At 44.5% G+C, this 18391-nt stretch overlaps 1 protein-coding gene across 1 annotated transcript in view; it reads right to left on the bottom strand.

The window, feature by feature from the left end:
• LOC104160814 (paired box protein Pax-7-like) overlaps positions 1 to 13886 on the bottom strand; it is a gene marked incomplete at both ends in the record, with an annotated part of 14759 nt that extends 873 nt beyond the window's left edge. The window contains 2 exon segments of the mRNA XM_009699048.1: positions 2 to 106; positions 13687 to 13886. Of these exon segments, the coding sequence (XP_009697350.1) occupies positions 2 to 106; positions 13687 to 13886 (305 nt within the window).
• Positions 13887 to 18391: the final 4505 nt, after the last annotated feature.

The raw sequence follows: 18391 nt of genomic DNA, 5'->3' as shown, positions 1-18391 counted from the left end.
GCATTCCTGTCGGTGGGAAGCCCCCCGGCAGCAGGTGATTGAAAGCCGCAAGTTGGTTTGCTCCCGCCTGTTTGCGCCATCTCGCTCTTCGGTTGCTGAACCACACCTGATGGGGAGAGGAAAGACCGCGTGTGACTCACTCTGAGCTGCTGTCCCACCTCACCTGGGTTGCTGATGGAAACACATCCTGAATTACAGCACTGGCCAAACTCAGGTTCAGTTCACTGCCTGACACAGACTTGGTGAATATTCGTCTCCATTCCTCAGTTTCCTTTCTCCCAAATGACAATACTACTACCACACCATCTCCTGGGTGAAGATACATGCATTTAAAATTGTTAAAGATACTACTAAGAGCGTGGGAGGGTGCTACCAGCAGTAGGGTGAGATGAAGAGGAGTAATTTAGCTTGTGTATTCCGAGACAGTCCATACCAAATAGATGCATTGCTACCACCTGGCCATTCTGACTTGTTATCTGACAACTATGTGAATTATGCTGAAGGATTAAGTACCATAATAGCAACACGGCTGCACTGTTAGGAGGGATAAATAGGCAGATTAGCATCGTGGTTTCTATGTTAGACAAGCTAAATAGATAGAACCAGACCGGAGGGAATACAGGGTTTTCTTAGCTTCTCTGTACTGCAGCAAATCACTGTTGTCTGTATGCTAAGACATGCTCTCCCTGCAAGAGGCACTGCAGTGTGCACTAGAATTGTACTGCAGCCAATTTAAATCTCTGTACGTTAAAATAAACCTAGTATTAATGCATGGGCAAAGCTGGGCCTGTGTTTCCTATAGTGCTAGTTTACCCGTAAGACTGAAGGAGAGATTTTTCTAAATGCATTTGTCTGCCCTGATGTGTTTTATCACGGGCAATCTCCCTTCTGCATAGTGGAAAGGGCTTCTCAAGCTGTCTCTTGGGCTTGGTTTATTTCATTTAATCAGAGAGGCTCTCAGGCCCGATCCCTGTTTGAGGTTCAGAAGTATGCGGATAAGCTTTCAAGCCAGATGAGAATGCAGCTGCTGAACTTTGTGAGGCCTAAAGGGCTAGAAAACACGATTAAATTTCACAGCAACAAGAAAAAATGGAGCAAAAATCAAGAGTGTAAAGCATTTGGGGGGGGGGAAATCCTCCATCAGGCTTCCAAGCTGCTCAACATCAGATCAGAAGCTGGGGTTACAAGGGTTTGAGGCACCACAGACCAAACTGTCCCCACATCTTGTGAACCAAAACAAAACTCTCTTCCCTAGATACAGCAGAACCTTAGTCCGATGCGCCTGGCACTTCAGACATGATCCAAATCTCAAAGTGGCCTTTAAATTGAGTTCCCCTGTAAATGGTCACTTGTTAGTTTGCCTTTTTCTTATTGGCACCTGTGGGTACGTATAATTCACTTGGCATGTCAAGGCAACCTGTTTTCAGTGAGAGCTGCATATTTAATGGAGTGTTGACTCTCAGTCCACACGCACTGCAGTGGGGCTTGCTGCAGAAACAAGCATACACTGAGCTTCATACACAAATTTCTGTGAGGTTCTTTGGATCACAACCTATTAGTGCTCTTTCTAGGTGTTACTCATCTATTAGTGTGCTGTGGAAACAGCTTGGTTAAAACCTGCTAATGATAGCTCTGTGTGACCTGATGATGACAGCTAGGAAGGACCTAGTCCTGGGCAGTCCTTCACTTCACGCTGTTATTTACATCCACGTACAGTGAAAACAAAAAAAGCCTGGTTTTGTTTAGAAGAGTTGGTCTAAATTAAGCCCCCTGAAACGTATACAGCGCTGATGTCAGGTCCTTGGCACCAAATGTGTCTTTTTACAGACCTGTTCCTACTGCACTGAAGCAGCATAACCTCTTAGCACCTTCCAAAAGCGTGACAGAAATAGGTCAGCTTACATCCGATCTGCATTGATCAAAGTCCATGCAGGTCAGAATCTCTGTGTTCATTTTTGGCACCAAAAGTCGCTAGCAAAATCTAGGACAGAGTTAAGGAGAGAGAAATGAATGAACATCAAGGTCTGTAGCACTTTACCACTCTTTTATACAGTCCAATCCATGGCACAGTTTCTAAGCGCAGTGAGCAACACAAACGAATAAATAACCTTTTGTTTGCCCTGGTCATGCAAAGAGGACAGTCCTATCCTTTTCTCCTTCATGCATGTATGTGTAATTCATGCTTTGAATTAGGGATACGGAACTTGGCTCCTCCTCTTATATAATTTGCTTCCACTTTCACCGTTAAGGACATAAAAATTGTCTGAATATTGCTGTTAGTTGAATGTAAAGAGATAAATAAACCTCTCTTCAGAGAAAAAGGCCTAGTCCCAGGCTGGAAGAGCTTCCACTCGAAAAAGAGAAAAAAAAGATCTTAGTGCTGAGGATAGCATATAAAATTCAAATACCTGAAGGGAAAACATAACCAAGCAGCAATGAATCCAGGAATCAAGAAGGAAAGAGAAATTGAACTCCAAGAATGTAAAAGCCACTCCAGATTTCTGACACTTTCCCGACATCACAAAGGGTGGGAAAGTTCCTTTTTTATAACCAAGAGCCAGATGCTGGCAAATCCACTCGGGATTAGAAGTTCAGAAGAAACATGTGGCGTGAGATGGTCTAGTACGGGACACGTTTCTCCAACAACATCCCCAACAGTACTCAGCTCCCCTGTGGTGGTTTGTCAGTTGGCTTGGCTAACTTATGATCAGAACATAGCTTTGAAAAGAGTTGTGCTGTCTTACGTTACACCACGTGAGGTTATTGCTGTCTGTGCGTCAACACCCCGATTTGCATCGTTGTTCAGAATTCAAGTTCACACACATGTGTACGGCTCCTCCTGTTTCGCTTCTCCACATCCAGTTAAGGGTGTATAGTTCCTTTATTTTTTAAGGGAGATAAAAGGATACTCTGGATACTTTTACAACCAGGTAGAGTAGACCAAAAATGCCTGTGCATGGGCCACCCTCGAGGTGACTTGCGTACTTCAGTCTACAATGTGCACGGGCTTGGAAGAAAGCAAAGCTAATTTTCGTGACTGGGCTATCACCGGCAAAAGAAAGTCAGTTCTTAATTATGCTACGGGCTCCTTCTGTGACTTCGGGAAAGCTATTGCTTTTCTGATTTAAGTCAGTGGAAACACTGCTGCACTCAACAAATTTTGGTCCCTATACAACCCACGCATCAGACCACCACCTCTAAATTGAGGCTAAACCCCACATTTTCTTACATTTTAGTTTATTCCAACAAGCAGCCATCTGAGATGGAGGCTCTCTTTAACTGCCAGTAGGCATCATACCCAGCGCAGCAAGATCTCTGCTTGGCTGAAGCATCATAGCAAAACAAATAACAAACAATAAAAATAGTAAATACACATGCACCAAATGAGATCCACAACTACATGCTTAAATGTAGTACTTCCTAACAGAGCCTGGCTGGAGAACCCAGCCACAAATACACTGAAACCTTCCACAAAGAAATTGATAGGATTTATCTTCCTGTGCAGATGAAGGGACATTTCATGGCCCAAACAGGTTGATTCTGCCCCTTATTTATAACCCACAGAAAAAAAGAAGATACATTCCAGCTAATGACGTTAGCAGTTCTTTCCCTTCCCCCGCCTTAAAGGTGGCTCAGGCCTTTATGCTTATAAATCATTTTATTGGTAGTTAAAATATAGAGGCTAGAGCATCTAACTGTAATGCGAGGCGCACTTCAAAGGCAACCTGCTTTCATTGCACAACAGTTAAGGTTTTATCAGCCACTAAAGATTCCCCCTGCCAGAGGATCCTGTTACACCATGTTAAGCCTGGGGTGAAGGCTACGGCTGCTAAAACCAGACTGGTGGGAAGAAGAGGAAGAGGAGGAAGTTTTGAAGCTGCTGGTCTGGCTGTGGAGACATTGTTCTAGAGGCTGCTGGGGCTGGATCGTACGATGAAGAGTTTTATGCTGGGAGAAATGTAGCCAGCACTTGGGAAAAGGGCTGTGTGAAGAACCCAAGAGCAGAAAAAATAGTAAGTCAGAAACTTGCTTTTTCTTAAAAAGACAAATTCTTCGGGATCATTTGTCTGTGCATAGCAAAGAGATCCTGTGCTGTGTAAACGTGCAGCTTTCCAAGGGTATGGAAGTATAATAATAGGCTACTGAAGACAACAGTTTGTACCTGCTAAAGACGTTTGGGGCTTTTGTCCCTGTGAATCGTCTTCCAAAGAATGTATTAAGTAGAGAGGAGATGCGTTATAGAAACTGCTCAGCTCTACTGAGGGGAAGCAGATAGATACAGGAATGTCCTCATGGAAAATAACTTAAAATAAGATATCCAAGCAGGTTCTTCATGTTCTAGTCATGCCCAGGACCCACATAAGGCCAGAGTCCCATGCTGTGCCACGTGCACCTTGCTCAGTAAGCGAGTATGCTGCTGCAGGGATCCAGAACGCTAGATGTTCCCCGCAGAATATCACTCAATCCATCACCTTCAGCATCCCCTTCACAGATGGGAGAAGGAGGCACGGCGAGAGTAAGAAACCCCTCCAATTCATCACTGTCTGCCTTGCAGAACCAGCTGATTTCAGAAAAGCCCATCCTCCCGGCCAGATTGGGTTTGGGGCAAAGGTTAGCACTGGTTCTTATTTAACCTGAACGCCTGCACCCAACCCTGCCAACGGCTGGCCCGAGATGTCCCAGCCACTTGTTCCTAACCAGCAGAGCAGCGGAGAAGGGCTGCAGAGACAGCTGCCTGCCAGGATGGGGCTGGACTGAATTATCCCTGCAGCCGCTGAGATATGGGTCAGCTCCCACAATTTGTCAGACAAGGAGAGGAAAGGAAGGTCAAAAAGAGCCTCCTGTGGGAAAGAAAGCCTGTTGTGTTCCTGCTCAGCCTAATCAGGACTTGATGTTGGAGAAAGATAGATGGGATAAATGAGCTCCTAAATGGAAACAGGGATGGAAAAGCCAAGCTGCGTCTTTGCTCTCCAGCAGAATGGAAGAGTTGCAACGCGTGTTTGCTTTCACAAGCCCAAGAGGTTGCAGAAACCAGGTGGAATAGAATCGTATGGCCATTTGTGGCCCAAGCACACCAAAAGGATTCCACCAAAGTCAGATGAGGTCCCTGCCCAGGTTGCATAGAAGTGACTCTGCCAGATCAGGTCCTCTCCAGGTTTTCCTTTGAACCAGGGCAAATCCCCACAGAACCTTGCCTTCTCCACACTAGCCATAAATGCTGCAAATCCTGGGCTTCCCAGGAGGTTGATGCAGAAGGCTGTCAGAGGAGAATTCTCGCAGCAACAGTGATGAGAGACCAGGGATAGTTATTGCTCCATCCAAATGCCCTCTTTCAGACGCTGCTGAGAGTCAGCCCTCCCAGACTGGAAAGGGTTGAGGTGGTGCAGTGAGTTGGCATCCTGTACATCCCCACAACACTTTAGTGATGATTACGCTTCCTCTGCCAGGTGCTGAGGAGTGCGAAAAACAGACATCAGAGACATACAAGCATCATCGAAGCTACTGAGATAATTCTCTACATAACAAGGAAAAAAGCCCACGAGAGTGCATAGATTTTAAGCACGTAGATTTTTATCTGCGCATGTAGGGATACGGCTGTATGTAGTGATACTTTGGTTCAGTGCCTAAAACGCTGAGCCTCTGTCACTTGTGGGTGATATGGTGAAGATAAATATTAAACAAGGTTAGTGGAGCAGAACAAATGACTCTTCACAAATGAGATTATCCAATGAATTTAGCCTATATTTCTCCTGGCATATCCCAGTTCCTGAAGGTGTTAGCTATTTATAACAATCTATTGAAGAATTTCAACGAACAGTTTGTGGTATGTGGATTTTTTTGCAAAACATGTTTGTTTGGTTTTTTTTAATAAACTGTTGTTATCAGTGAAATATTTGATTGTGACACTGATTACTTTACTCTTGCAATATTCTTTCTAATTTTTGAGTGGCTGTCTAAGAATTAATCATGTCACAAACACTTCCTCAACGAAAAAGGCCATCTCTACCTTTAAATGATCATCAGACTATGAACACTTCATAACTGCTAATGGATTTCATACTCCAGAGGGGAAAGCAGGAGGACAGAGAAATGGGATAGATCTATCCACTTTCACACTGAGACTATCCTAAACTCAGGTTTGAACTCATGGCTTCACAGCTCCAAACCCAACCCTGCCCAGCGATGCAGCTTTACCACTTACTGTAATAAAAGTTAACAATATTTACAAATATACAAAAAAAATTATCATTGAATGAAATAGCTATTGGATTTTTATTAATGATTTTTTGCAAATGTTGTGCTTTCCAGCTCTACATTTTACAAACCATGCTTCTCAGTGATTATTTCAGTTGTCAGAGGAAATTCTGTTAAAATAAAATAAAATTTAAAATAAAACCTGTTTTACTTATCTGTTTATCTCTTTATAAAACCTGCGTCTGAGGATGAATGGGACTTGTGGAAGCTGAAAGACATCAGGATGAGCTCACTGCTGTCAGAAAGCAGCTGCAAGGTAGTGTATTTTATGAAGTGCTTTCTCTCCACTTGAACACTTGCTTCTTAGACAGCCCAGTCTTAATGGTGTTAGAGTTGCATTTAAACATTTTGGAACTGGCTTTGATGTTCTCACCTCACGGAGGTGAATGAGATGCTGGAGAGTAGATTTCCTGCTGCTATTGTTTGGCTAGAGAGAGGCTGGGCTTTAACAGCAAACCAGCAGCACATCAATTTACACTATCAAGATTTTCTTTGCAAAAGAAAAAGCTATGAGCTTTTAAAAATAGCTTAAACACTATGTGAAGCGACTCAAAGATTAAAACACCCTGGCAAACCCTCCTCCTGATTATTCTAAACATTTTCCATTGTTGACCAAACAGAATCTATTTAATCAGTGTCCCAGTAAACAGAAAGCCTCCTTAGCTGGGGAGAATTAGAACAGACGAGAGCCACAAGCGCTGGCTGCGCGAAGAAACAGCACACTTGTTCACTTTGCCGGGCACACACTGAGTGGTGGCTCTGAGGTTCAGCACAGGGCACACAAGCAAAGTATATGAGAAATATTTTGATCCACACCCTCACCGGACTGGAAATTTTGTGATAAAGGCTCTTCTCATAAAACCTCTGGGAGGCCCTATTTGTTTTTAATACAATGGGACAGACACTCTGCTGCTATAAATCAGTGCAACTTCACTGACTTCCATTTAGACCAGCTGAGTGCGCAGTGTTATACACAACCGCTTCACCCAAGGAACTGGGATCTCGTTCATTGCTTTGGCCTCTGGGCCCTCTGTCTTTTGTAAGAAAATCAAATCATTACCACATTGCTTAGGGGATCCCTTTCTCAGCTTGTGACCATGACACTGGCAGTTCTGCTCCTTGGTTCAAAGCAGACCAAGAAAAGCAGAATAGGACAAACAACCAAAAAAGTCAGTTCCAGGTTTTGCATCTCAACACAAAACTCCACAATTTTATCTAAAAATTATGTTTTACTGAACTGAATGGATTCCTCAATCTGCAGAAGCAAGCAAATTCAAAGGAGCGCTTTCTGACATAAATTTCTCCCTTTGTTTCATACAGATTTCCCGCCCTACATGTACGAAACAAGCTGGTCTTGTCAAATTATGCTGCAAGTCCTGAAGTTTATGTTCATTCCTGTTGATTTCAACCAATGCTTTGCCAGAAGAACTACAGGATTAGGCTTATCATTTTCATCTTCAGTAAGGTATAATATACTTAACGAAATAGTGCCGACTCTCTCCAGCAAGATGCCCTCAGGCTTACATAGCTGGGACCGTGTCCCCTGTCAGTGGGACATTTCTGTTTCCAAGGGGGCTTGTTAGTGTAATTCTGCCACGAAGACCAAAAGTGCTGACGCTTTTCTAAGCAAACCCTTAGATACAGACACTTGCAATTTTAGGAGCTCATCTCTGGTAGAAAATGACTTGCTGCTGCAATTCGGATACCTGGTAATTTACTTTACAGTTTGGTTTTGTTTATTTTTTATGTAACTACTAAATAGACCAAGAGTTTATTCGGAGCATATTAGCTAGGGCAAGCATGCAATGGGTTACTCTCTTCTTTAATCCAATTACATTTTTATTTCTCATTCAGGTTGGAGAGATGTGGAAGAACAGCAGCGATGCCATAAGACACCAAGCACCAATTCACTGAGCAAACAGAAAGTAATGTTACAAGACTGTAACAGACCTCTCTCTCATTAAGCACATCCTTCTGCAGTGAGATCTCCACGAGACATGAGGGGGAAGCATCTGGACCCTCCTCATCATCTCAGCTGCATTCAGCCCTCGCTGGCTTTACCTTGCAGAGCCGCTTCTTTAAAGCTAGCTGGAACAGCGTGCTACCCTCGCACCGACCTCTCCCGGGAGCTGGATGCCGCTTGGCATCGCACCGCTGGTCTCTCGACGTGCCTGGGCACACGCACCGGCAGCACCACCGTGGTTCTCACGGACCGGCTGCCACGGTGCCAGGGGTTGTTCTCGCCGTGGGCCGTCTATCTGGACGCTCCGGTGTGCGAGAGCGCAGCTGGCTCCGTGCCATGGAAAAGGAGCGTGCCAAGCCAGCCGCTGCCAATGAGAGTCCCAACTGCCGGCTCCCTTTGCACAGCCTCTCGGTGCCCCGGCTGCTGCCAAAAAACACAGGGCAGCTGTTGTGTCATAACCTCATCGCAGCCCTCTTCACAAGAAATGTAAACTAGTCAGACCCTCAGGAAGAAAGAAAACATTCCCAGCTGACCTTTAAGGGAGGGGGATTGCCTCAGAAAAGCCAGTTTGGACACGTCTGAAAGACTTTGGGAAGCAAAACACCAGGCAAAGAGCATTAGGCTCCAGCAGCTTTGCATGACTCCAGTGAATGCTCAGAGCAGGGGGAGACCTGCTTACCACCATACTGTCCCTCCATATGATACCTTCAGCTTCAAAAAGCACCATCTCAAGGAACAGGATAGACGTCTGACCACAGTGACAGCTGGTGAAAGAGCTCTGGGGTCCCCGCTAGCACACAACAGAGATATTTGAGAAGTTCCTGAGAAATGCATGTATTTTCTGGAAACCAGACTGCAGAGCACCACTGGTAAACAGTGGGTTTCAGCTTCTTCGCACTGAGAACAGAATTGCTTTGTGAAAAATTTCAAGCAAGATTGAATGGAATTTCTTTTCTGGTGCTCCATTTGGCATGTCTGAGCTGCTACAGCACGATCTAGAATATGGCTGTTTGTTTACTACAGTTTGAAACTGTGTCATAAAATACGTATTATGTGAGTAGCCTAGAAATGCACCAAGATTTCAGAGACAGAATTGCTCTGAGCCTTTTTATTAAATGAAACATCCATTTTCTCCTAGGCAGAAATCACAATGGTATCCATCATAAAAATGATCAATAAAGCACTGGGTTGCGACTCCTGCTGTCTAGTTTAATTTTGTTATTGAAATAACGGTTTCTCAGTGCATGGAATTTCCTGGGGATTAATAACAGACATCAGCATCACAATGCACCCACCCCTTCACGCTTCTTTCTTATTTCCAGAAAGCACCCACTGCCCAGACCATAGGAACTAGGAGTAACGTACTTGCTAGCGGTATGCATGCTTGTGCCCAGCTGCCTGCAGTATGACCATCTGAATCATCCACAGGTGATGCTGAGAAAGAAAAGCTGCCATCTATTTTTGGGGAACAATTTTGGTAGATTTCTGGGAAAGCTTTTTGAGATAATACTTTGGAGCCTGCCACATCTGACTCATCCTAGCACCAGGAAAAACGGAGATGGGTTTCTTGCGTGGGAACCTAGGCACCAAAGTCTATTTGTGAAAGCTTTTTCAGTGCACAAATTTCTAAGTGACTTGGGATTGTGGTGCTGACTTGAGGACAATTTGAGCACATGCACTGCTTTGTTTTACCTTATACTTCTTTCTGTTGGTATTGTTCAAGTAAAAAATGGAAATAAGCACTGAGGTTTGCTGGTAACTAATCTTAAAAATGCAACACATTTGGGCAAACAGATCTACAAATGGAATCGTCTAGGAGAGGGATTAGTTTCAACTCCCTAGACCCATGACTGATATACCTGGTGTCTCTTTTGACATTAGTATTGCTTTGAGGAGTCACTTCTGCACCTAGATAAGAATTTCCTCAGAAAACTATTTTCCTGTTGAAAAAGACTGTACTGACAAAGCTAAACTGTTTATGAGAAAAGCGTTGCTCTGATAAATGTCCCTTCTCTAGAAATGCCAGGGAGAAAAGTATCAAAATTATCACAAAACCCTGGTTAGGGTTTGGTTTGTTTTTTTTTTTTCCATATAAAAACTTTGACATCATCAGTCAGATAATTGCAAAAACTGGTGTAAAACCCCAAAATACGTTCAACATCAAAATCAAAGTTTCCATTAAATTAGCTAAGTGAATTGCTTAGCTGTTAGACTTAATTTTTAAAGCCATGAATGCTTGGCATTCAACAGCTTGTTTTCTGGAAGAGTGGAAATGGGAGCTTGAAGATGGGCAAGAATTTGTTCAGTACTGGACAATTAGTGTGGACACATGAGTCAAGACATTGCCTTGCACAAAAACAAGTCAGTGGGAATTTCCACTTGTGGCCTCACTGGGCATGAGTTTGGCACTGTAATCCTGATCCTTCTGGAAATCCATGGTGGTCTTGCCCCCAGCTATGCTCAATTTGGGATTAATCTTTTAATAGCTCCTACCTTTGGGTGTGTTGAAGTCTGAATGCTGGAATCTTGCATCTCAATCACACAAACACTGCAGTGACCTTGCAAAAATATTGCTCACCCTCCCGTGATCTTCCTAGCAGATGAGAAACTGGAGCTTGGAACCGCTCCCCATCACCACCCCCTCTTGATGTTCAGCTTGTGAATTTTATTAGCTGTCAACGTGTCAAACTTCCACTTAGCTGGACAGCTGCATGACCAGCCACGACTCTGAGGCCTGCCAATAAAGTTTAACAGAGCTATCATCTTTTCACGTGGAAGAGATTATGGTACGTGAATACTCAGGTATCAGGGAGAACAAATGAGACTTAGGCAAGCTCACCTTTCACATGGTGAAGCAGAGAGGTCAGGAGGAGAAAGCAGTAAAGAGAGAAGACAGGCTCACTTATTTTTGTTCAGTGCTTGTACAGTGATTATCAAAATGGGATTCTAATGCAGGGATGTTGTGAATATACGACACAGGAAGAAAGCCTGATAGCAACACCTGATCTGTGATTTAGAGACCAGGGTGTGATCTGGGGATTGTCCAGCCATGGTTGACCAGCAGACAAGTGGCACTGAGCTCCAGGAGATGCAGGAAGAAATGACCAGACACTGAGGAGCAGCGAAGGCTGCTCTCGAGTCTCTTTTGTGACTATGGGTCACAGAACACTTTTCATACGTCCGCCTCCCATTTTAGATGCTATCGTGGTAAGCTTCTGGGGACAAGATAGATGGGTAGATGTTGGCATGGCCCTTAACACCCAGAATCCCTGATCTCCGCTTTTACAGCCATCTTTAACCCAAAGCACGTCTTTTGGCCTTAAAAACTCTGTTGAGACAGGAGTAAGGCTATAAAGCATTAGAAGATTCCCTGCTGGATGGGTACATGTGTGGATGTGTGGATGTGGCTTTTTTTTTTTCTTCCACAAGAACTTGATTGACTAATGTTTGTAGATCCCAAGAGCCAGTAAAAGATCTGCTCTGATATCCAGAAAATTTTACAAGGGGCGGCAGGCTTAAAAGTGGTGGGAAGAAACTGACTCTGCCAGGATGTCGGAATGAGAAAGCCATCAGGAATGTGCCTCGGAGAACAGCTGCTACTACAGCCCTGGCAGGAACCTCCACACAAGCTGCCTGGGAGCAAGTAGGGGGATTCGGAGATCACAGCTTGAGACAAGGGAAAGGTTCTCTTTATTTATTTATTTAGGTTTCCCTTTCTCTGCTTTCGCCTCCCTCCTTTCTCCCAGCCTTGTCGCAGTGAGGTCAGAGCGCTTTGGAGAAGAGAGAACCTGCCTCTGGTTTTTGCACTGCCTGGCACTTCAGGGCTTTTCCCTTCCTCCTCAGCATGCCCTCATCACAGCTCGTGCAGCGTAGGTTTCTCTCACCTCATAAAAAGGTCTTACCTAAACTCTGTTCTCCCTTGAAACTCCTTTTTTTTTTAAGTCTGCTTACCACAGAAACATCTATTTTTATTCCCCCCTTAATATCGTACATCCATCTACACAAGTAAGAGCAATTAGAATATGCAAAAACAAAAATGGGGGAATTCACACATTCTAACTTTGTGTAGCTTAGTCACCTTAATTAGACACTTTCCCAGGCTCCATCTATCTATGAACCTACATGACTAGGGAATTAACACTATTACTGTTGAACACTCTGGCACGGTCTTTTGGCTACGATCAAAAGTAGAATCAGTTTAAAGTTTTCCCAGATTTCCTTTTTGCAGCCTCCATTGCCAAATCCTGAGGGATGATGGATTCAGGAAAATCCAGTACCCCTACCAGAGAAAGCTGGGGGGAGGTGAGAGGGCATCCGCCGGAGTGCTGTGACTGGCTCAACACTTCTTTGGGAAAGAAGGCTAATGGGAAAAGTCTTTAACCAGTGAATGTCCCAGGTGTGGGGGGAAATGTCTATTCCCAGACAGCTGGGGGAAAACAGCAAAAACTTTTGGCAGTTTTGGCTTCTGAGTGAGCACATCAAGCTCATTATCCTCAGAACTGCAGAACAAAAAAAAAGCTGGTTTGTGTCGGAGGAGCTGGTTAATTGACTGACTGTTTCCTTGTCACAAGCCCGGAGTGCTTCTTTCCCTCCTCTCTCAGTGCCCGCAATTCAACTCTGGGCTGCGTGCACAGAGACCCCTGTGCTTAGACTGAAACCTAATCGCCCTGGCCACACGGAGGACGGACTGCTGGGGTCTCCATTTCACTTCTTTAACCCAGCACAATCCCCAATCCCTCCCCCTCGCCTTCCCTTTCCCCAAGGGACTCTATTATACCCCCCGATCTGTTCACACTCCTTATCCCTCTGCGTGTTTGCACACACTGCTGACCCAGCCTTTATCTGGAAGACATAAGGGTCTCTATGTGGAGTTCCCACAAGGGCTATTAATCGTGTAGATGTCAGAGTCCCCCAGCTCCAAACCCTCCCTTCCTGCTCCTCCCCTCTTCTTCCATCCCCCCGCCCTTTCTGTGCTCTCTGGAGACCGAGGGAAAAAAAGTTTTAGGAAAATTCACACACAGAACTTGCAAACTTTGCAAAATATGATCTGCTCCCCTGGGCAAGGTTGGTAAATGGTGCGATTTCTCCTAAAACACCAAATACAAACACAGACACACACTGCTTCCTTCTAGGCAAATGGAGGAATTTCTTCCAACAGAAAACAGAGAGCTAAATGCCTTGCCAAGTCAGGGAAAGTTTGGCTCCTGGTCCCAACCTGGATGGAAACCCTCCAGCTGGTACCTCTGCAACAGACCGAGTCCAAATGGCATATCTGCAAATCCATGGGAACGTGGGAATCTACAGAACTGGATTTAGGTCTCAGATCTTTGTGGATCTGGCGCCAGAGAAGTGTGTCCACATTACTACCTTTCAACACCCTTGTCCCCAGCACTACCGTCTCCTTCCCCACGGTAAACAAGAAGCCATGTCACCAGGCTGACGTGCCAAGCACTGGCTCTAGTCCTTACCTGAACGCGGGCCTCAGTGAGCTTGGTTCTCTGAGCAAGCTCCTCTCGTGTGTAGATGTCTGGGTAGTGGGTTCTCTCGAAGGCTTTCTCCAGCTCCTCCAGCTGCTCAGCGGTGAAAGTGGTTCGACTGCGGCGTTGCTTGCGCTTCAAAGGCAGGTCTGGTTCGGATTCGACGTCAGAGCCTTCGTCCAGCCTGTTACCTGGGGTGGGAAAGAAATGGGAGATGAGGCTTGCACGGTTAAAAGCCGCATGGGGAAAGGCTGTTGGAAGAGTTAAGGAGTCCAGCAAAGCAATCTCAGTTCTACTGTGATGGTGTCTATCGAAACAAATACTCTGTCCGTGTACAATACATCTACCAGTTTTATGCTATTTCTGTAGTTTCCTGCTATTATTTTTTCCTACACTGTAAAAAGATAACCTATGAAAATCAGAACTGTTTGCAGGAAAGGGATGGCTCAAAGTCTCCAAACTGTTACGGAGAAAGAACTTCCAGTCATTGACTTAAGTTATTGCAAGAAATTTCCATTTTTTATTTGAAATTACTGTTTCAAGTTGCACATATTACACTGAAAAAATGTAGAAGCTGAAATGAGTACATAAAAATGTCAATACACAATGCTTTGACTTGTGCAACCTGATTTCCTCTTGTGCTTTGTCAAGTATCGGTGTTGAAGATTTCAATTTTTTTAAACCACCCTAGGAGAAAAAAAAAGAAAAAGTAGGAATTTTTACAGCTGGGAAAAACATTTCCAGCTCCGCTTCACCTGTAGGTTGGGCTGCCCACAGGATACAGCTTCTCTTCTCTTCACTGCCCAAATTTCAGCAGAGGTTTTGCACAAGGCCAGGCTCCTACAGCATTAAGATGCCATGGAAGTCCCTTACCAACGTCTAACTAGTCACTTACTTCTCCCACTGTCACTTGCCCTGGACCTCTGCCTTTCCCTTCTCCCTGCTTTCAGCCCGGCATCACATCTGTTGCCTCCTGAGGCCCTTATCAAACCCCAATAAGTATAGCTCGAGTAAGTAAGCCCAGCTTTGCTCTTTTTTTTTTTATGTCTGGAGATACAGCAGAAGGCACTACATTGATATTCACTAAGTCTACGGATTTTAGAGAGGACGCACCAAGAACAGCATTAGCTGTGACTCTGGTGTTTGGCAGAGGCCTCTCATGGAGCAAAGCTTGGGTTTCAAAGATGTGCGACGTGCAGGTTATCGGTTCCCTGTGGTGCAGATGTTGATGTATGGAGGATCTCAGCCAGGCCAAAACTTTATGTCTGCCTGTGGGACAGTGAAAAATGTGCCACTGGTTCATGTCAGCAGAGAAAGAAGAACATGATATATGAAACCTTTCAGCTAGGTGAGAGATCTGGCCTCTGTCACCTTTTCCTTCTCTCTCATGAAAATAGGAGGCTCCTTAAATGTGCACTTTTTTTTTCCCCCCTACCAAGCTTGACTGCTATCTTTCCGAGTAACTGCACAGGCAGACTGAGAGCCAGAATCTGTTTAAACACTGTGCTCATGGAGAAGCGTTTTTTCTTTTGGGTACACCTTTGTTGATTTAGTATTAAAGCAGGACTTACATACACTCATCTTGACGACAAAGTTCCCTGAAGTTACTGTTTTTCAGTTTTCACTTTTTGTTCAGCTTCTATACTATCATGATCCAAAAATCTGCCTTTTTCTTTTCAGAGCTGGGAACAGCAGCTGTGACTTCCCCAACAGCTGCTCGAGAGTGGCGGCAGTTTGAGGAGTATGAGGCAAATATCCCATCGGAGCTCACTTGTTTATACTGAGATCACCACAAAATGCCATTGCATTCAGCTTGCTGCAATACAAAAATGCTTTTATGTCTTGGGGTTTCACGGGGAGGATGCGGTGCTGGAACTCAGCTAACTACAGTTGCGCTGGAGTCAGAGAAACTCTGCTGTAGAGGAGTGGATGGCTTGTTTTGGGGGCAAGCACACCACCTGAAGAGGTTTTCCCTTCTAGCTCTGGCTTACCAATACATAGGGTCTTTACACACGTTCATCTTTTTAGATCAAGAACCTTTTATTTCTCACTGAAGTCAGTGAGAAATTCACTGTTGACTTCAGAGGAGCAGCATCTGTCCCACATTTTAATGACAGTTGTACTGTACATAGCAGAAATGTGTTACTAAACTAGCTTTTTGGTTACGTCCCTTTTCAGGGAGGTCTAGAGTCTCAAGTGGTGTAAAAGGAACATCTGTACTTGAAAATAACAGCCCTCCACATCTGGGTCCCAGATGATTCGGGGCAGGTAGAAGCACATCTGGACCTTGGAGTACCATGCTGTGCAAAAGCACATCTGGAAAAGTATAGCATACTGTAAACTTCCTTAAGTTAATCATTTAAGTCACCAACTATTAGTGGTTTAATTAGTTAGTATCTTTTCTGGAAATATTTGATATGAAAAGAAGTAAGGACAGAGGTGTGTTTGGGTCCAGGATGTGAGAGGGCAGTGTGAGGAAGGGGAAGGAAAACACACTAAGTTAAATGTCATTTGACTCTGTAGCTGAGCATATTTCTTTATAGTGAATACACATTTCCATATAGTTAGTATGCATGCTTAGTAGCAACTTCCAGCCTGTGAGCTCTTTAGCAGGGGAATCATCATTTGCGGCATGTTTCACACCTCATGCAACAAAGCCCCAAACTGCTTGGCGAGTACTACGGTGACAGCAATGTCAAAACGACTAAGATCTCACTCTTCTCCTGCCCACTCCACAGCAGTGCCATACCATCTACCTGCAGCTCAGCTGCTTGTTTGTCCAAGTGCTTACAGAGTATATGGCAATCCTGGGATCCAGTATCTTCCCAAGTGAAGCAAAAAAGAGTCTAGAAAAGGATCTGTAATGCGTTTCATCTCCCTCACTTCACTTTGCTCACGTCTTTGCTGCAAAAGTCTGGAAGGGAAAACTGACAGATTTTCTTCAATAGTTTTATGCTCCTAATTAAGGATCCCTGATTTGGCCACAAAGTTTTGGGAAAAGACAACTGATTGTCATGAGTAGCAATCTGTCCTACTCATAGGAGCACTGGCAACTGTGCTGGCCATCGTGCTAGCTACAGGGTTAAAAGGGTAGAGCGTCAAACCTTGCAATATAAACTTTTCTATCCGCAAGTCTCCAAACAGCTCCCAACTGGCATTATCTCCATTTTACAACCGTGGCAGGGATGGCGGAAGTCACCCACCTACGGTCACCCTGTGAGTCAGGAGCAAAGCTGGGAAAAGAAGCCACAGCTCCTCGTGCCAAGTCGGAGGCTCCAACAACCCAACTACAAAGATGAAACCAAGAGAATAAGAAAAATCCCAGGGTATGTCTGGAACCAGCTGGTCTTAGTACAATGCAGCTGCTGCTGTCAGACACAGATTCATTAGATAATATAGAAAGTCTTTCAGCTGAGACAGACTGCAGTATAAGCCTATTAAATAATGCATCCCCTATTAGCAGGCTCCCTTACCTGCCTAAGATGCAACTCAAGGATCTAACAGGTCTTTTCCGTTCCTAAACAGCTGAAATCTGCTGTAGAAACCATCGCCATAATCTCCACAAAGCTTCTGTGCAATTAGAAGTTTTACAAAGCTGCAGGAGTAACTCAAGGAGACTCCCTCGCTGGGCAAATCCAGAGGGATTCATCCAAAACTTGAACACTTCATTTTTTGCGACACATCCCTGCATGAAGAATGGGCGCGTAGTGCTGCCAGCAGCCTGAGCAGGGGGTTAATCCCACTTTGCAGCCTCCAGCACAACGGGGCTATTGCTATAGAAATAATCATTAGCATGTGCTGGTAGCGTTTTACACTTACTCAGCACGGACCGCAATGAACACCCTGTAAATACGAAGGTGGAGAAATATCTAGCAGCAGCTTCTTGTGTGGCTTACCAATCACTAGTTGTGATGAAGGATGGGAAACAGCTAGCTGTCTGATACGCAGCTCCCTTAGGATATCATACTGGCTAAAGTTTGACAGAAAAGAACAGAATGGAGAGCTGAACGGAGGGAAAAATCTCACGGCAGGACAAGTCAGAGAAAAGGAAAAACTAAGAGAAAAGTGTATTACAGGACACACACACTGATCCCACTACATTTATTTTTTTTTAACAGCGACTCTGTCTTTATTATTTATTGTAACTGCTCTGTAGCTCAGAAAGAAAAAACCCAACATGCTGAAATCTCTTTGCTTTGTCATGTTCTTAGAAATAAAGAGACATAGACTTCATTATGGGAATGAAAGCAAGGCTGCCAGTGTGAAAATTCATAAACAATTCCCTCTGCTCGGGGAGGGCTATTCAAATGTACAGACACCTTCTCGGAGCAGAGATACAAGATACAACACGGCTCATGCAAAGGGCGAGAGATGACCGTGTAAAGGGACTTGCTGAAGGTTTGCATGGACCAATGTCAAGTCTTGGATCTTCAGGGAGGATGAGCTGGGGAAAACTGAATAAACCAAAATGGTTCTTTCTCCCCATGGAAATAAGTGCAGTCAGAGTATCTGTGCAGGTGTGTGCTGAAGATGGCATAGGAAGGGCGACAAATATAAGCCCGGGCTTGTCCTAGGACCCATTCTAGCATGAGGAAATGTGTAAATTACGGCCCACAAACTCGCATTCCTGAATAATGCTGCTGATTCAGATTGGGGTACAATTAGCAAGAGCTGGGGCGAGCTCCTTGGAGGGGTT

This window comes from Cariama cristata, unplaced genomic scaffold (genome assembly GCF_000690535.1).
Source record: "Cariama cristata isolate BGI_N322 unplaced genomic scaffold, ASM69053v1 scaffold9094, whole genome shotgun sequence".
Lineage (NCBI taxonomy): Eukaryota > Metazoa > Chordata > Aves > Cariamiformes > Cariamidae > Cariama > Cariama cristata.
The sequence above is the reverse complement of the archived record's forward strand: the minus strand, read 5'-3'. Positions and strand labels throughout refer to the sequence as shown.